This window comes from Taudactylus pleione, unplaced genomic scaffold (assembly GCF_031769625.1).
Source record: "Taudactylus pleione unplaced genomic scaffold, aTauple2 ptg002292l, whole genome shotgun sequence".
NCBI lineage: Eukaryota > Metazoa > Chordata > Amphibia > Anura > Myobatrachidae > Taudactylus > Taudactylus pleione.
The window spans coordinates 60,498-77,500 of record NW_028286683.1 but is presented as its reverse complement, the minus strand read 5'-3'; the positions used below and the strand labels follow the sequence as shown (position 1 = coordinate 77,500).

Sequence of the window (17,003 nt, the reverse complement as noted above, 5' to 3'; positions counted from 1 at the left end):
ACAGTAGCAGTATATAATAATATATAGTATGATACATATATACACAGTCACACCCAGATACATATACTCAGATCTTTATGTACAGTAGCAGTATATAATAATATATAGTGTGATACATATATACACTGACACACCCAGATACATATACTCAGATCTTTATGTACAGTAGCAGTATATAATAATATATAGTGTGATACATATATACACAGTCACACCCAGATACATATACTCAGATCTTTATGTACAGTAGCAGTATATAATAATATATAGTGTGATACATATATACACTGACACCCAGATACATATACTCAGATCTTTATGTATAGTAGCAGTATATAATAATATATAGTGTGATACATATATACACTGACACCCAGATACATATACTCAGATCTTTATGTATAGTAGCAGTATATAATATATAGTGTGATACATATATACACAGTCACACCCAGATACATATACTCAGATCTTTATGTACAGTAGCAGTATATAATAATATATAGTGTGATACATATATACACTGACACCCAGATACATATACTCAGATCTTTATGTATAGTAGCAGTATATAATATATAATGTGATACATATATACACAGTCACACCCAGATACATATACTCAGATCTTTATGTACAGTAGCAGTATATAATAATATATAGTGTGATACATATATACACTGACACCCAGATACATATACTCAGATCTTTATGTACAGTAGCAGTATATAATAATATATAGCGTGATACATATATACACAGTCACACCCAGATACATGTACTCAGATCTTTATGTATAGTAGCAGTATATAATATATAATGTGATACATATATACACAGTCACACCCAGATACATATACTCAGATCTTTATGTACAGTAGCAGTATATAATAATATATAGTGTGATACATATATACACTGACACCCAGATACATATACTCAGATCTTTATGTACAGTAGCAGTATATAATAATATATAGCGTGATACATATATACACAGTCACACCCAGATACATGTACTCAGATCTTTATGTATAGTAGCAGTATATAATAATATATAGTGTGATACATATATACACTGACACCCAGATACATATACTCAGATCTTTATGTACAGTAGCAGTATATAATAATATATAGTGTGATACATATATACACTGACACCCAGATACATATACTCAGATCTTTATGTATAGTAGCAGTATATAATAATATATAGTGTGATACATATATACACTGACACCCAGATACATATACTCAGATCTTTATGTACAGTAGCAGTATATAATAATATATAACGTGATACATATATACACTGACACCCAGATACATATACTCAGATCTTTATGTACAGTAACAGTATATAATAATATATAGTGTGATACATATATACACAGTCACACCCAGATACATATACTCAGATCTTTATGTATAGTAGCAGTATATAATAATATATAGTGTGATACATATATACACTAACACCCAGATACATATACTCAGATCTTTATGTATAGTAGCAGTATATAATAATATATAGTGTGATACATATATACACTGACACCCAGATACATATACTCAGATCTTTATGTATAGTAGCAGTATATAATAATATATAGTGTGATACATATATACACTGACACCCAGATACATATACTCAGATCTTTATGTACAGTAGCAGTATATAATAATATATAACGTGATACATATATACACAGTCACACCCAGATACATATACTCATATCTTTATGTACAGTAGCAGTATATAATAATATATAGTGTGATACATATATACACTGACACCCAGATACATATACTCAGGTCTTTATGTACAGTAGCAGTATATAATAATATATAGTGTGATACATATATACACTGACACCCAGATACATATACTCAGATCTTTATGTACAGTAGCAGTATATAATAATATATAGTGTGATACATATATACACTGACACCCAGATACATATACTCAGATCTTTATGTACAGTAGCAGTATATAATAATATATAGTGTGATACATATATACACTGACACCCAGATACATGTACTCAGATCTTTATGTATAGTAGCAGTATATAATAATATATAGTGTGATACATATATACACTGACACCCACATACATATACTCAGATCTTTATGTACAGTAGCAGTATATAATAATATATAGTGTGATACATATATACACAGTCACACCCAGATACATATACTCAGATCTTTATGTACAGTAGCAGTATATAATAATATATAGTGTGATACATATATACACTGACACCCAGATACATATACTCAGATCTTTATGTATAGTAGCAGTATATAATAATATATAGTGTGATACATATATACACTGACACCCAGATACATATACTCAGATCTTTATGTACAGTAGCAGTATATAATAATATATAGCGTGATACATATATACACTGACACCCAGATACATATACTCAGATCTTTATGTACAGTAGCAGTATATAATAATATATAGTGTGATACATATATACACTGACACCCAGATACATATACTCAGATCTTTATGTATAGTAGCAGTATATAATAATATATAGTGTGATACATATATACACAGTCACACCCAGATACACATACTCAGATCTTTATGTATAGTAACAGTATATAATAATATATAGTGTGATACATATATACACTGACACCCAGATACATATACTCAGATCTTTATGTACAGTAGCAGTATATAATAATATATAGTGTGATACATATATACACTGACACCCAGATACATATACTCAGATCTTTATGTACAGTAACAGTATATAATAATATATAGTGTGATACATATATACACAGTCACACCCAGATACATATACTCAGATCTTTATGTACAGTAGCAGTATATAATAATATATAGTGTGATACATATATACACTAACACCCAGATACATATACTCAGATCTTTATGTATAGTAACAGTATATAATAATATATAGTGTGATACATATATACACTGACACCCAGATACATATACTCAGATCTTTATGTACAGTAACAGTATATAATAATATATAGTGTGATACATATATACACAGTCACACCCAGATACATATACTCAGATCTTTATGTACAGTAGCAGTATATAATAATATATAGTGTGATACATATATACACTAACACCCAGATACATATACTCAGATCTTTATGTATAGTAACAGTATATAATAATATATAGTGTGATACATATATACACTGACACCCAGATACATATACTCAGATCTTTATGTACAGTAGCAGTATATAATAATATATAGTGTGATACATATATACACAGTCACACCCAGATACATATACTCAGATCTTTATGTACAGTAGCAGTATATAATAATATATAGTGTGATACATATATACACTAACACCCAGATACATATACTCAGATCTTTATGTACAGTAGCAGTATATAATAATATATAGTGTGATACATATATACACAGTCACACCCAGATACATATACTCAGATCTTTATGTACAGTAGCAGTATATAATAATATATAGTGTGATACATATATACACTGACACCCAGATACATATACTCAGATCTTTATGTACAGTAGCAGTATATAATAATATATAACGTGATACATATATACACTGACACCCAGATACATGTACTCAGATCTTTATGTACAGTAACAGTATATAATAATATATAGTGTGATACATATATACACAGTCACACCCAGATACATATACTCAGATCTTTATGTATAGTAGCAGTATATAATAATATATAGTGTGATACATATATACACTAACACCCAGATACATATACTCAGATCTTTATGTACAGTAGCAGTATATAATAATATATAACGTGATACATATATACACTGACACCCAGATACATATACTCAGATCTTTATGTACAGTAGCAGTATATAATAATATATAGTGTGATACATATATACACAGTCACACCCAGATACATATACTCAGATCTTTATGTACAGTAGCAGTATATAATAATATATAGTGTGATACATATATACACTGACACCCACATACATATACTCAGATCTTTATGTAGAGTAGCAGTATATAATAATATATAGTGTGATACATATATACACTGACACCCAGATACATATACTCAGATCTTTATGTACAGTAACAGTATATAATAATATATAGTGTGATACATATATACACAGTCACACCCAGATACATATACTCAGATCTTTATGTACAGTAGCAGTATATAATAATATATAGTGTGATACATATATACACTGACACCCAGATACTTATACTCAGATCTTTATGTACAGTAGCAGTATATAATAATATATAGTGTGATACATATATACACTGACACCCAGATACATATACTCAGATCTTTATGTACAGTAACAGTATATAATAATATATAGTGTGATACATATATACACAGTCACACCCAGATACATATACTCAGATCTTTATGTACAGTAGCAGTATATAATAATATATAGTGTGATACATATATACACTGACACCCAGATACATATACTCAGATCTTTATGTATAGTAACAGTATATAATAATATATAGTGTGATACATATATACACTGACACCCAGATACATATACTCAGATCTTTATGTACAGTAGCAGTATATAATAATATATAGTGTGATACATATATACACAGTCACACCCAGATACATATACTCAGATCTTTATGTACAGTAGCAGTATATAATAATATATAGTGTGATACATATATACACTGACACCCAGATACATATACTCAGATCTTTATGTACAGTAGCAGTATATAATAATATATAGTGTGATACATATATACACTGACACCCAGATACATATACTCAGATCTTTATGTACAGTAGCAGTATATAATAATATATAGTGTGATACATATATACACTGACACCCAGATACATATACTCAGATCTTTATGTACAGTAGCAGTATATAATAATATATAGTGTGATACATATATACACAGTCACACCCAGATAAATATACTCAGATCTTTATGTATACGAGCAGTATATAATATATAGTGTGATACATATATACACAGTCACACCCAGATACATATACTCAGATCTTTATGTACAGTAGCAGTATATAATAATATATAGTGTGATACATATATACACTGACACCCAGATACATATACTCAGATCTTTATGTATAGTAGCAGAATATAATATATAATGTGATACATATATACACAGTCACACCCAGATACATATACTCAGATCTTTATGTACAGTAGCAGTATATAATAATATATAGTGTGATACATTTATACACAGTCACACCCAGATACATATACTCAGATCTTTATGTACAGTAGCAGTATATAATAATATATAGTGTGATACATATATACACTGACACCCAGATACATATACTCAGATCTTTATGTACAGTAACAGTATATAATAATATATAGTGTGATACATATATACACTGACACCCAGATACATATACTCAGATCTTTATGTACAGTAGCAGTATATAATAATATATAGTGTGATACATATATACACTGACACCCAGATACATATACTCAGATCTTTATGTACAGTAGCAGTATATAATAATATATAGTGTGATACATATATACACAGTCACACACAGATACATATACTCAGATCTTTATGTACAGTAGCAGTATATAATAATATATAGTGTGATACATATATACACAGTCACACCCAGATACATATACTCAGATCTTTATGTACAGTAGCAGTATATAATAATATATAGAGTGATACATATATACACTGACACCCAGATACATATACTCAGATATTTATGTACAGTAGCAGTATATAATAATATATAGTGTGATACATATTTACACAGTCACACCCAGATACATATACTCAGATCTTTATGTACAGTAGCAGAATATAATATATAACGTGATACATATATACACAGTCACACCCAGATACATATACTCAGATCTTTATGTACAGTAGCAGTATATAATAATATATAGTGTGATACATATATACACTGACACCCAGATACATATACTCAGATCTTTATGTACAGTAGCAGTATATAATAATATATAGTGTGATACATATATACACTGACACCCAGATACATATACTCAGATCTTTATGTATAGTAGCAGTATTTAATAATATATAGTGTGATACATATATACACTGACACCCAGATACATATACTCAGATCTTTATGTACAGTAACAGTATATAATAATATATAGTGTGATACATATATACACTGACACCCAGATACATATACTCAGATCTTTATGTATAGTAGCAGTATATAATAATATATAGTGTGATACATATATACACTGACACCCAGATACATATACTCAGATCTTTATGTACAGTAACAGTATATAATAATATATAGTGTGATACATATATACACTGACACCCAGATACATATACTCAGATCTTTATGTACAGTAGCAGTATATAATAATATATAGTGTGATACATATATACACAGTCACACCCAGATAAATATACTCAGATCTTTATGTACAGTAGCAGTATATAATAATATATAGTGTGATACATATATACACTGACACCCAGATACATATACTCAGATCTTTATGTACAGTAGCAGTATATAATAATATATAGTGTGATACATATATACACTGACACCCAGATACATATACTCAGATCTTTATGTATAGTAGCAGTATATAATAATATATAGTGTGATACATATATACACTGACACCCAGATACATATACTCAGATCTTTATGTACAGTAGCAGTATATAATAATATATAGTGTGATACATATATACACTGACACCCAGATACATATACTCAGATCTTTATGTACAGTAGCAGTATATAATAATATATAGTGTGATACATATATACACTGACACCCAGATACTTATACTCAGATCTTTATGTACAGTAGCAGTATATAATAATATATAGTGTGATACATATATACACAGTCACACCCAGATACTTATACTCAGATCTTTATGTACAGTAGCAGTATATGATAATATATAGTGTGATACATATATACACTGACACCCAGATACTTATACTCAGATCTTTATGTACAGTAGCAGTATATAATATATAGTGTGATACATATATGCACAGTCACACCCAGATACATATACTCAGATCTTTATGTACAGTAGCAGTATATGATAATATATAGTGTGATACATATATACACAGTCACACCCAGATAAATATACTCAGATCTTTATGTACAGTAACAGTATATAATAATATATAGTGTGATACATATATACACAGTCACACCCAGATACATATACTCAGATCTTTATGTACAGTAGCAGTATATGATAATATATAGTGTGATACATATATACACAGTCACACCCAGATAAATATACTCAGATCTTTATGTATACGAGCAGTATATAATATATAGTGTGATACATATATACACAGTCACACCCAGTTACTTATACTCAGATCTTTATGTACAGTAACAGTATATAATATATAGTGTGATACATATATACACAGTCACACCCAGATACATATACTCAGATCTTTATGTATAGTAACAGTATATAATAATATATAGTGTGATACATATATACACTGACACCCAGATACATATACTCAGATCTTTATGTACAGTAGCAGTATATAATAATATATAGTGTGAAACATATATACACAGTCACACCCAGATACATATACTCAGATCTTTATGTACAGTAGCAGTATATAATAATATATAGTGTGATACATATATACACTGACACCCAGATACATATACTCAGATCTTTATGTATAGTAGCAGAATATAATATATAATGTGATACATATATACACTGACAGCCAGATACATATACTCAGATCTTTATGTACAGTAGCAGTATATAATAATATATAGTGTGATACATATATACACAGTCACACCCAGATACATATACTCAGATCTTTATGTACAGTAGCAGTATATATAATAATATATAGTGTGATACATATATACACAGTCACACCCAGATACATATACTCAGATCTTTATGTACAGTAGCAGTATATAATAATATATAGTGTGATACATATATACACTGACACCCAGATACATATACTCAGATCTTTATGTACAGTAACAGTATATAATAATATATAGTGTGATACATATATACACTGACACCCAGATACATATACTCAGATCTTTATGTACAGTAGCAGTATATAATAATATATAGTGTGATACATATATACACTGACACCCAGATACATATAGTCAGATATTTATGTACAGTAGCAGTATATAATAATATATAGTGTGATACATATATACACAGTCACACCCAGATACATATACTCAGATCTTTATGTACAGTAGCAGTATATAATAATATATAGAGTGATACATATATACACTGACACCCAGATACATATACTCAGATCTTTATGTATAGTAGCAGTATATAATAATATATAGTGTGATACATATATACACTGACACCCAGATACATATACTCAGATCTTTATGTACAGTAACAGTATATAATAATATATAGTGTGATACATATATACACTGACACCCAGATACATATACTCAGATCTTTATGTACAGTAGCAGTATATAATAATATATAGTGTGATACATATATACACTGACACCCAGATACATATACTCAGATCTTTATGTATAGTAGCAGTATATAATAATATATAGTGTGATACATATATACACTGACACCCAGATACATATACTCAGATCTTTATGTACAGTAGCAGTATATAATAATATATAGTGTGATACATATATACACTGACACCCAGATACATGTACTCAGATCTTTATGTACAGTAACAGTATATAATAATATATAGTGTGATACATATATACACAGTCACACCCAGATACATATACTCAGATCTTTATGTACAGTAGCAGTATATAATAATATATAGTGTGATACATATATACACAGTCACACCCAGATACATATACTCAGATCTTTATGTACAGTAGCAGTATATAATAATATATAGTGTGATACATATATACACTGACACCCAGATACATATACTCAGATCTTTATGTACAGTAGCAGTATATAATAATATATAGTGTGATACATATATACACTGACACCCAGATACATATACTCAGATCTTTATGTACAGTAGCAGTATATAATAATATATAGTGTGATACATATATACACTGACACCCAGATACATATACTCAGATCTTTATGTATAGTAGCAGTATATAATAATATATAGTGTGATACATATATACACAGTCACACCCAGATACATATACTCAGATCTTTATGTACAGTAGCAGTATATAATAATATATAGTGTGATACATATATACACTGACACCCAGATAAATATACTCAGATCTTTATGTATAGTAGCAGTATATAATAATATATAGTGTGATACATATATACACTGACACCCAGATACATATACTCAGATCTTTATGTACAGTAGCAGTATATGATAATATATAGTGTGATACATATATACACTGACACCCAGATACATATACTCAGATCTTTATGTACAGTAGCAGTATATAATAATATATAGTGTGATACATATATACACAGTCACACCCAGATACATATACTCAGATCTTTATGTATAGTAGCAGTATATAATAATATATAGTGTGATACATATATACACTGACACCCAGATACATATACTCAGATCTTTATGTACAGTAGCAGTATATAATAATATATAGTGTGATACATATATACACTGACACCCAGATACATATACTCAGATCTTTATGTACAGTAGCAGTATATAATAATATATAGTGTGATACATATATACACAGTCACACCCAGATACATATACTCAGATCTTTATGTACAGTAGCAGTATATGATAATATATAGTGTGATACATATATACACTGACACCCAGATACATATACTCAGATCTTTATGTACAGTAGCAGTATATAATAATATATAGTGTGATACATATATACACTGACACCCAGATACATATACTCATATCTTTATGTATAGTAGCAGTATATAATAATATATAGTGTGATACATATATACACAGTCACACCCAGATACATATACTCAGATCTTTATGTATAGTAGCAGTATATAATAATATATAGTGTGATACATATATACACTGACACCCAGATACATATACTCAGATCTTTATGTACAGTAGCAGTATATAATAATATATAGTGTGATACATATATACACAGTCACACCCAGATACATATACTCAGATCTTTATGTATAGTAGCAGTATATAATAATATATAGTGTGATACATATATACACTGACACCCAGATACATATACTCAGATCTTTATGTATAGTAACAGTATATAATAATATATAGTGTGATACATATATACACTGACACCCAGATACATATACTCAGATCTTTATGTATAGTAACAGTATATAATAATATATAGTGTGATACATATATACACTGACACCCAGATACATATACTCAGATCTTTATGTATAGTAACAGTATATAATAATATATAGTGTGATACATATATACACTAACACCCAGATACATATACTCAGATCTTTATGTACAGTAGCAGTATATAATAATATATAGTGTGATACATATATACACAGTCACACCCAGATACATATACTCAGATCTTTATGTACAGTAGCAGTATATAATAATATATAGTGTGATACATATATACACAGTCACACCCAGATACATATACTCAGATCTTTATGTACAGTAGCAGTATATAATAATATATAGCGTGATACATATATACACAGTCACACCCAGATACTTATACTCAGATCTTTATGTACAGTAGCAGTATATAATAATATATAGTGTGATACATATATACACTGACACCCAGATACATATACTCAGATCTTTATGTATAGTAGCAGTATATAATAATATATAGCGTGATACATATATACACAGTCACACCCAGATACATATACTCAGATCTTTATGTACAGTAGCAGTATATAATAATATATAGTGTGATACATATATACACTGACACCCAGATACATATACTCAGATCTTTATGTACAGTAGCAGTATATAATAATATATAGTGTGATACATATATACACAGTCACACCCAGATACATATACTCAGATCTTTATGTACAGTAGCAGTATATAATAATATATAGTGTGATACATATATACACTGACACCCAGATACATATACTCAGATCTTTATGTACAGTAGCAGTATATAATAATATATAGTGTGATACATATATACACAGTCACACCCAGATACATATACTCAGATCTTTATGTATAGTAGCAGTATATAATAATATATAATGTGATACATATATACACAGTCACACCCAGATACATATACTCAGATCTTTATGTATAGTAGCAGTATATAATAATATATAACGTGATACATATATACACTGACACCCAGATACATATACTCAGATCTTTATGTACAGTAGCAGTATATAATAATATATAGTGTGATACATATATACACTGACACCCAGATACATATACTCAGATCTTTATGTACAGTAGCAGTATATAATAATATATAGTGTGATACATATATACACTGACACCCAGATACATATACTCAGATCTTTATGTATAGTAGCAGTATATACTAATATATAGTGTGATACATATATACACAGTCACACCCAGATACATATACTCAGATCTTTATGTACAGTAGCAGTATATAATAATATATAGTGTGATACATATATACACTGACACCCAGATACATATACTCAGATCTTTATGTACAGTAGCAGTATATAATAATATATAGTGTGATACATATATACACAGTCACACCCAGATACATATACTCAGATCTTTATGTATAGTAGCAGTATATAATAATATATAACGTGATACATATATACACAGTCACACCCAGATACTTATACTCAGATCTTTATGTACAGTAGCAGTATATAATAATATATAGTGTGATACATATATACACAGTCACACCCAGATACATATACTCAGATCTTTATGTACAGTAGCAGTATATAATAATATATAGTGTGATACATATATACACTGACACCCAGATACATATACTCAGATCTTTATGTACAGTAACAGTATATAATAATATATAGTGTGATACATATATACACTGACACCCAGATACATATACTCAGATCTTTATGTACAGTAGCAGTATATAATAATATATAGTGTGATACATATATACACTGACACCCAGATACATATACTCAGATCTTTATGTATAGTAGCAGTATATAATAATATATAGTGTGATACATATATACACTGACACCCAGATACATATACTCAGATCTTTATGTATAGTAGCAGTATATAATAATATATAACGTGATACATATACACAGTCACACCCAGATACTTATACTCAGATCTTTATGTACAGTAGCAGTATATAATAATATATAGAGTGATACATATATACTCTGACAGCCAGATACATATACTCAGATCTTTATGTACAGTAGCACTATATAATAATATATAGTGTGATACATATATACACTGACACCCAGATACATATACTCAGATCTTTATGTACAGTAGCAGTATATAATAATATATAGTGTGATACATATATACACAGTCACACCCAGATACATATAGTCAGATCTTTATGTACAGTAGCAGTATATAATAATATATAGTGTGATACATACATACACAGTCACACCCAGATACATATACTCAGATCTTTATGTACAGTAGCAGTATATAATAATATATAGTGTGATACATATATACATTGACACCCAGATACATATACTCAGATCTTTATGTACAGTAGCAGTATATAATAATATATAGTGTGATACATATTTACACAGTCACACCCAGATACATATACTCAGATCTTTATGTACAGTAGCAGTATATAATATATAATGTGATACATATATACACAGTCACACCCAGATACATATACTCAGATCTTTATGTACAGTAGCAGTATATAATAATATATAGTGTGATACATATATACACTAACACCCAGATACATATACTCAGATCTTTATGTACAGTAGCAGTATATAAAAATATATAGTGTGATACATATATACACTGACACCCAGATACATATACTCAGATCTTTATGTACAGTAGCAGTATATAATAATACATAGCGTGATACATATATACACAGTCACACCCAGATACTTATACTCAGCTCTTTATGTACAGTATCAGTATATAATAATATATAGTGTGATACATATATACACAGTCACACCCAGATACATATACTCAGATCTTTATGTACAGTAGCAGTATATAATAATATATAGTGTGATACATATATACACAGTCACACCCAGATACATATACTCAGATCTTTATGTATAGTAGCAGTATATAATAATATATAGTGTGATACATATATACACTGACACCCAGATACATATACTCAGATCTTTATGTACAGTAGCAGTATATAATAATATATAGTGTGATACATATATACACAGTCACACCCAGATACATATACTCAGATCTTTATGTATACGAGCAGTATATAATAATATATAGTGTGATACATATATACACAGTCACACCCAGATACATATACTCAGATCTTTATGTACACTAGCAGTATATAATAATATATAGTGTGATACATATATACACTGACACCCAGATACATATACTCAGATCTTTATGTACAGTAGCAGTATATAATAATATATAGTGTGATACATATATACACTGACACCCAGATACATATACTCAGATCTTTATGTACAGTAGCAGTATATAATAATATATAGTGTGATACATATATACACAGTCACACCCAGATACATATACTCAGATCTTTATGTATAGTAGCAGTATATAATAATATATAGCGTGATACATATATACACAGTCACACCCAGATACATATACTCAGATCTTTATGTATAGTAGCAGTATATAATAATATATAGCGTGATACATATATACACAGTCACACCCAGATACATATAGTCAGATTATTTTATGTACAGTAACAGTATAGAATATATCAAACGTGGTCCATATATACACAGTCACACACAGATATACCTGTATATAAAGTCTTAGTGATAGACAGATATGAGACAGACAGACAGATATGAGACAGACAGACCCCCTCACCTCTCTGTAAGCTGAAGCCCACAAGAGACAGGAGCAGGATGAGTGGCAGCATCATGCAGTAGTGACAGGTAGTGTACAGGGAGCAGAGACAGATCAGGGACCCCGTCACCTAGATATACCCCCTGTAATCCCACCCACCCCAAACTCCTCCTAATGTGCAATGTGTCACTGTAACGCTCAGTTACTCCCCTACAGACACACTGACCCCCCTACCCAATTGTGTCCTTATTACCAACAAACTAGTCTCACGTGGTGTGTCCCAGTCACAGCCCCCCCCCAAAGCTCCTACAGGTACACTGCTCACCCTTAGTCAACATGTGCCCCTATTAGCCTTGTACTGTGCTCTCCCCTACTCTGATGTGTGTCCCTATTACCCCTGTACTGTGCTCTCCCCTACTCTGATATGTGTCCCTATTACCCCTGTACTGTGCTCTCCCCTACTCTGATATGTGTCCCTATTACCCCTGTACTGTGCTCACCCCTACTCTGATATGTGTCCCTATTACCCCTGTACTGTGCTCTCCCCTACTCTGATATGTGTCCCTATTACCCCTGTACTGTGCTCTCCCCTACTCTGATATGTGTCCCTATTACCCCTGTACTGTGCTCTCCCCTACTCTGATGTGTGCCCCTATTACCCCTGTACTGTGCTCTCCCCTACTCTGATATGTGCCCCTATTACCCCTGTACTGTGCTCTCCCCTACTCTGATATGTGTCCCTATTACCCCTGTACTGTGCTCACCCCTACTCTGATATGTGTCCCTATTACCCCTGTACTGTGCTCTCCCCTACTCTGATATGTGTCCCTATTACCCCTGTACTGTGCTCTCCCCTACTCTGATATGTGTCCCTATTACCCCTGTACTGTGCTCTCCCCTACTCTGATATGTATCCCTATTACTCCTCTACTGTGCTCTCTCCTACTCTGATATGTGTCCCTATTACCCCTGTACTGTGCTCTCTCCTACTCTGATATGTGTCCCTATTACCCCTGTACTGTGCTCTCCCCTACTCTGATGTGTGTCCCTATTACCCCTGTACTGTGCTCTACCCTACTCTGATTTGTGTCCCTATTACCACTGTACTGTGCTCACCCCTACTCTGATATGTGTCCCTATTACCCCTGTACTGTGCTCTCTCCTACTCTGATGTGTGCCCCTATTACCCCTGTACTGTGCTCTACCCTACTCTGATATGTGCCCCTATTACCCCTGTACTGTGCTCTCCCCTACTCTGATGTGTGTCCCTATTACCCCTGTACTGTGCTCTACCCTACTCTGATGTGTGCCCCTATTACCCCTGTACTGTGCTCTCCCCTACTCTGATGTGTGTCCCTATTACCCCTGTACTGTGCTCTCCCCTACTCTGATGTGTGTCCCTATTACCCCTGTACTGTGCTCTCCCCTACTCTGATATGTGCCCCTATTACCCCTGTACTGTGCTCTACCCTACTCTGATATGTGTGCCCCTATTACACCTGTACTGTGCTCTCCCCTACTCTGATATGTGCCCCTATTACCACTGTACTGTGCTCACCCCTACTCTGATATGTGTCCCTATTACCCCTGTACTGTGCTCTCTCCTACTCTGATGTGTGCCCCTATTACCCCTGTACTGTGCTCACCCCTACTCTGATATGTGTCCCTATTACCCCTGTACTGTGCTCTCTCCTACTCTGATGTGTGCCCCTATTACCCCTGTACTGTGCTCTCTCCTACTCTGATGTGTGCCCCTATTACCCCTGTACTGTGCTCTCCCCTACTCTGATGTGTGTCCCTATTACCCCTGTACTGTGCTCACCCCTACTCTGATATGTGTCCCTATTACCCCTGTACTGTGCTCTACCCTACTCTGATATGTGCCCCTATTACCCCTGTACTGTGCTCTCCCCTACTCTGATATGTGCCCCTACTACCCCTGTACTGTGCTCTCCCCTACTCTGATATGTGCCCCTATTACCCCTGTACTGTGCTCTCCCCTACTCTGATATGTGTCCCTATTACCCATTAATGTGCTCTCCCCTACTCTGATATGTGTCCCTATTACCCCTGTTCTGTGCTCTCCCCTACTCTGATATGTGTCCCTATTACCCCTGTACCGTGCTCTCCCCTACTCTGATGTGTGTCCCTATTACCCCTGTACTGTGCTCTCCCCATCTCTGATATGTGTCCCTATTACCCCTGTACTGTGCTCTCCCCTACTCTGATGTGTTTCCCTATTACCCCTGTACTGTGCTCTCCCCTACTCTGATATGTGTCCCTATTACCCCTGTACTGTACTCTCCCCTACTCTGATATGTGTTCCTATTACCCCTGTACTGTGCTCTCCCCTACTCTGATATGTGTCCCTATTACCCCTGTACTGTGCTCACCCCTACTCTGATATGTGCCCCTATTACCCCCGTACTGTGCTCACCCCTACTCTGATATGTGTCCCTATTACCCCCATACTGTGCTGTCCCCTAATCTGATATGTGTCCCTATTACCCCTGTACTGTACTCTCCCCTACTCTGATATGTGCCCCTATTACCCCTGTACTGTGCTCACCCCTACTCTGATATGTGTCCCTATTACCCCCATACTGTGCTGTCCCCTAATCTGATATGTGTCCCTATTACCCCTGTACTGTACTCTCCCCTACTCTGATATGTGTTCCTATTACTCCTGTACTGTGCTCTCCCCTACTCTGATGTGTGTCCCTATTACCCCTGTACTGTGCTCACCCCTACTCTGATATGTGTCCCTATTACCCCCATACTGTGCTCTCCCCTACTCTGATATGTGTCCCTATTACCCCTGTACTGTGCTCTCCCCTACTCTGATGTGTGCCCCTATTACCCCTGTACTGTGC

General features: G+C 32.6%; 1 protein-coding gene across 2 annotated transcripts in view; it reads right to left on the bottom strand.

The window, feature by feature from the left end:
• Positions 1-14,223, bottom strand: part of LOC148431399 (uncharacterized) — a 101,456-nt gene extending 87,233 nt beyond the window's left edge. For both annotated transcript variants that reach the window (XM_088466021.1, XM_088466023.1), the window contains exon 1: positions 14,152-14,223. In XM_088466021.1, coding sequence (XP_088322147.1) covers positions 14,152-14,206 — 55 coding nt within the window. In that variant the 5' untranslated portion in view covers positions 14,207-14,223. The remainder of the gene's footprint in view (positions 1-14,151) is intronic.
• Positions 14,224-17,003: the final 2,780 nt, after the last annotated feature.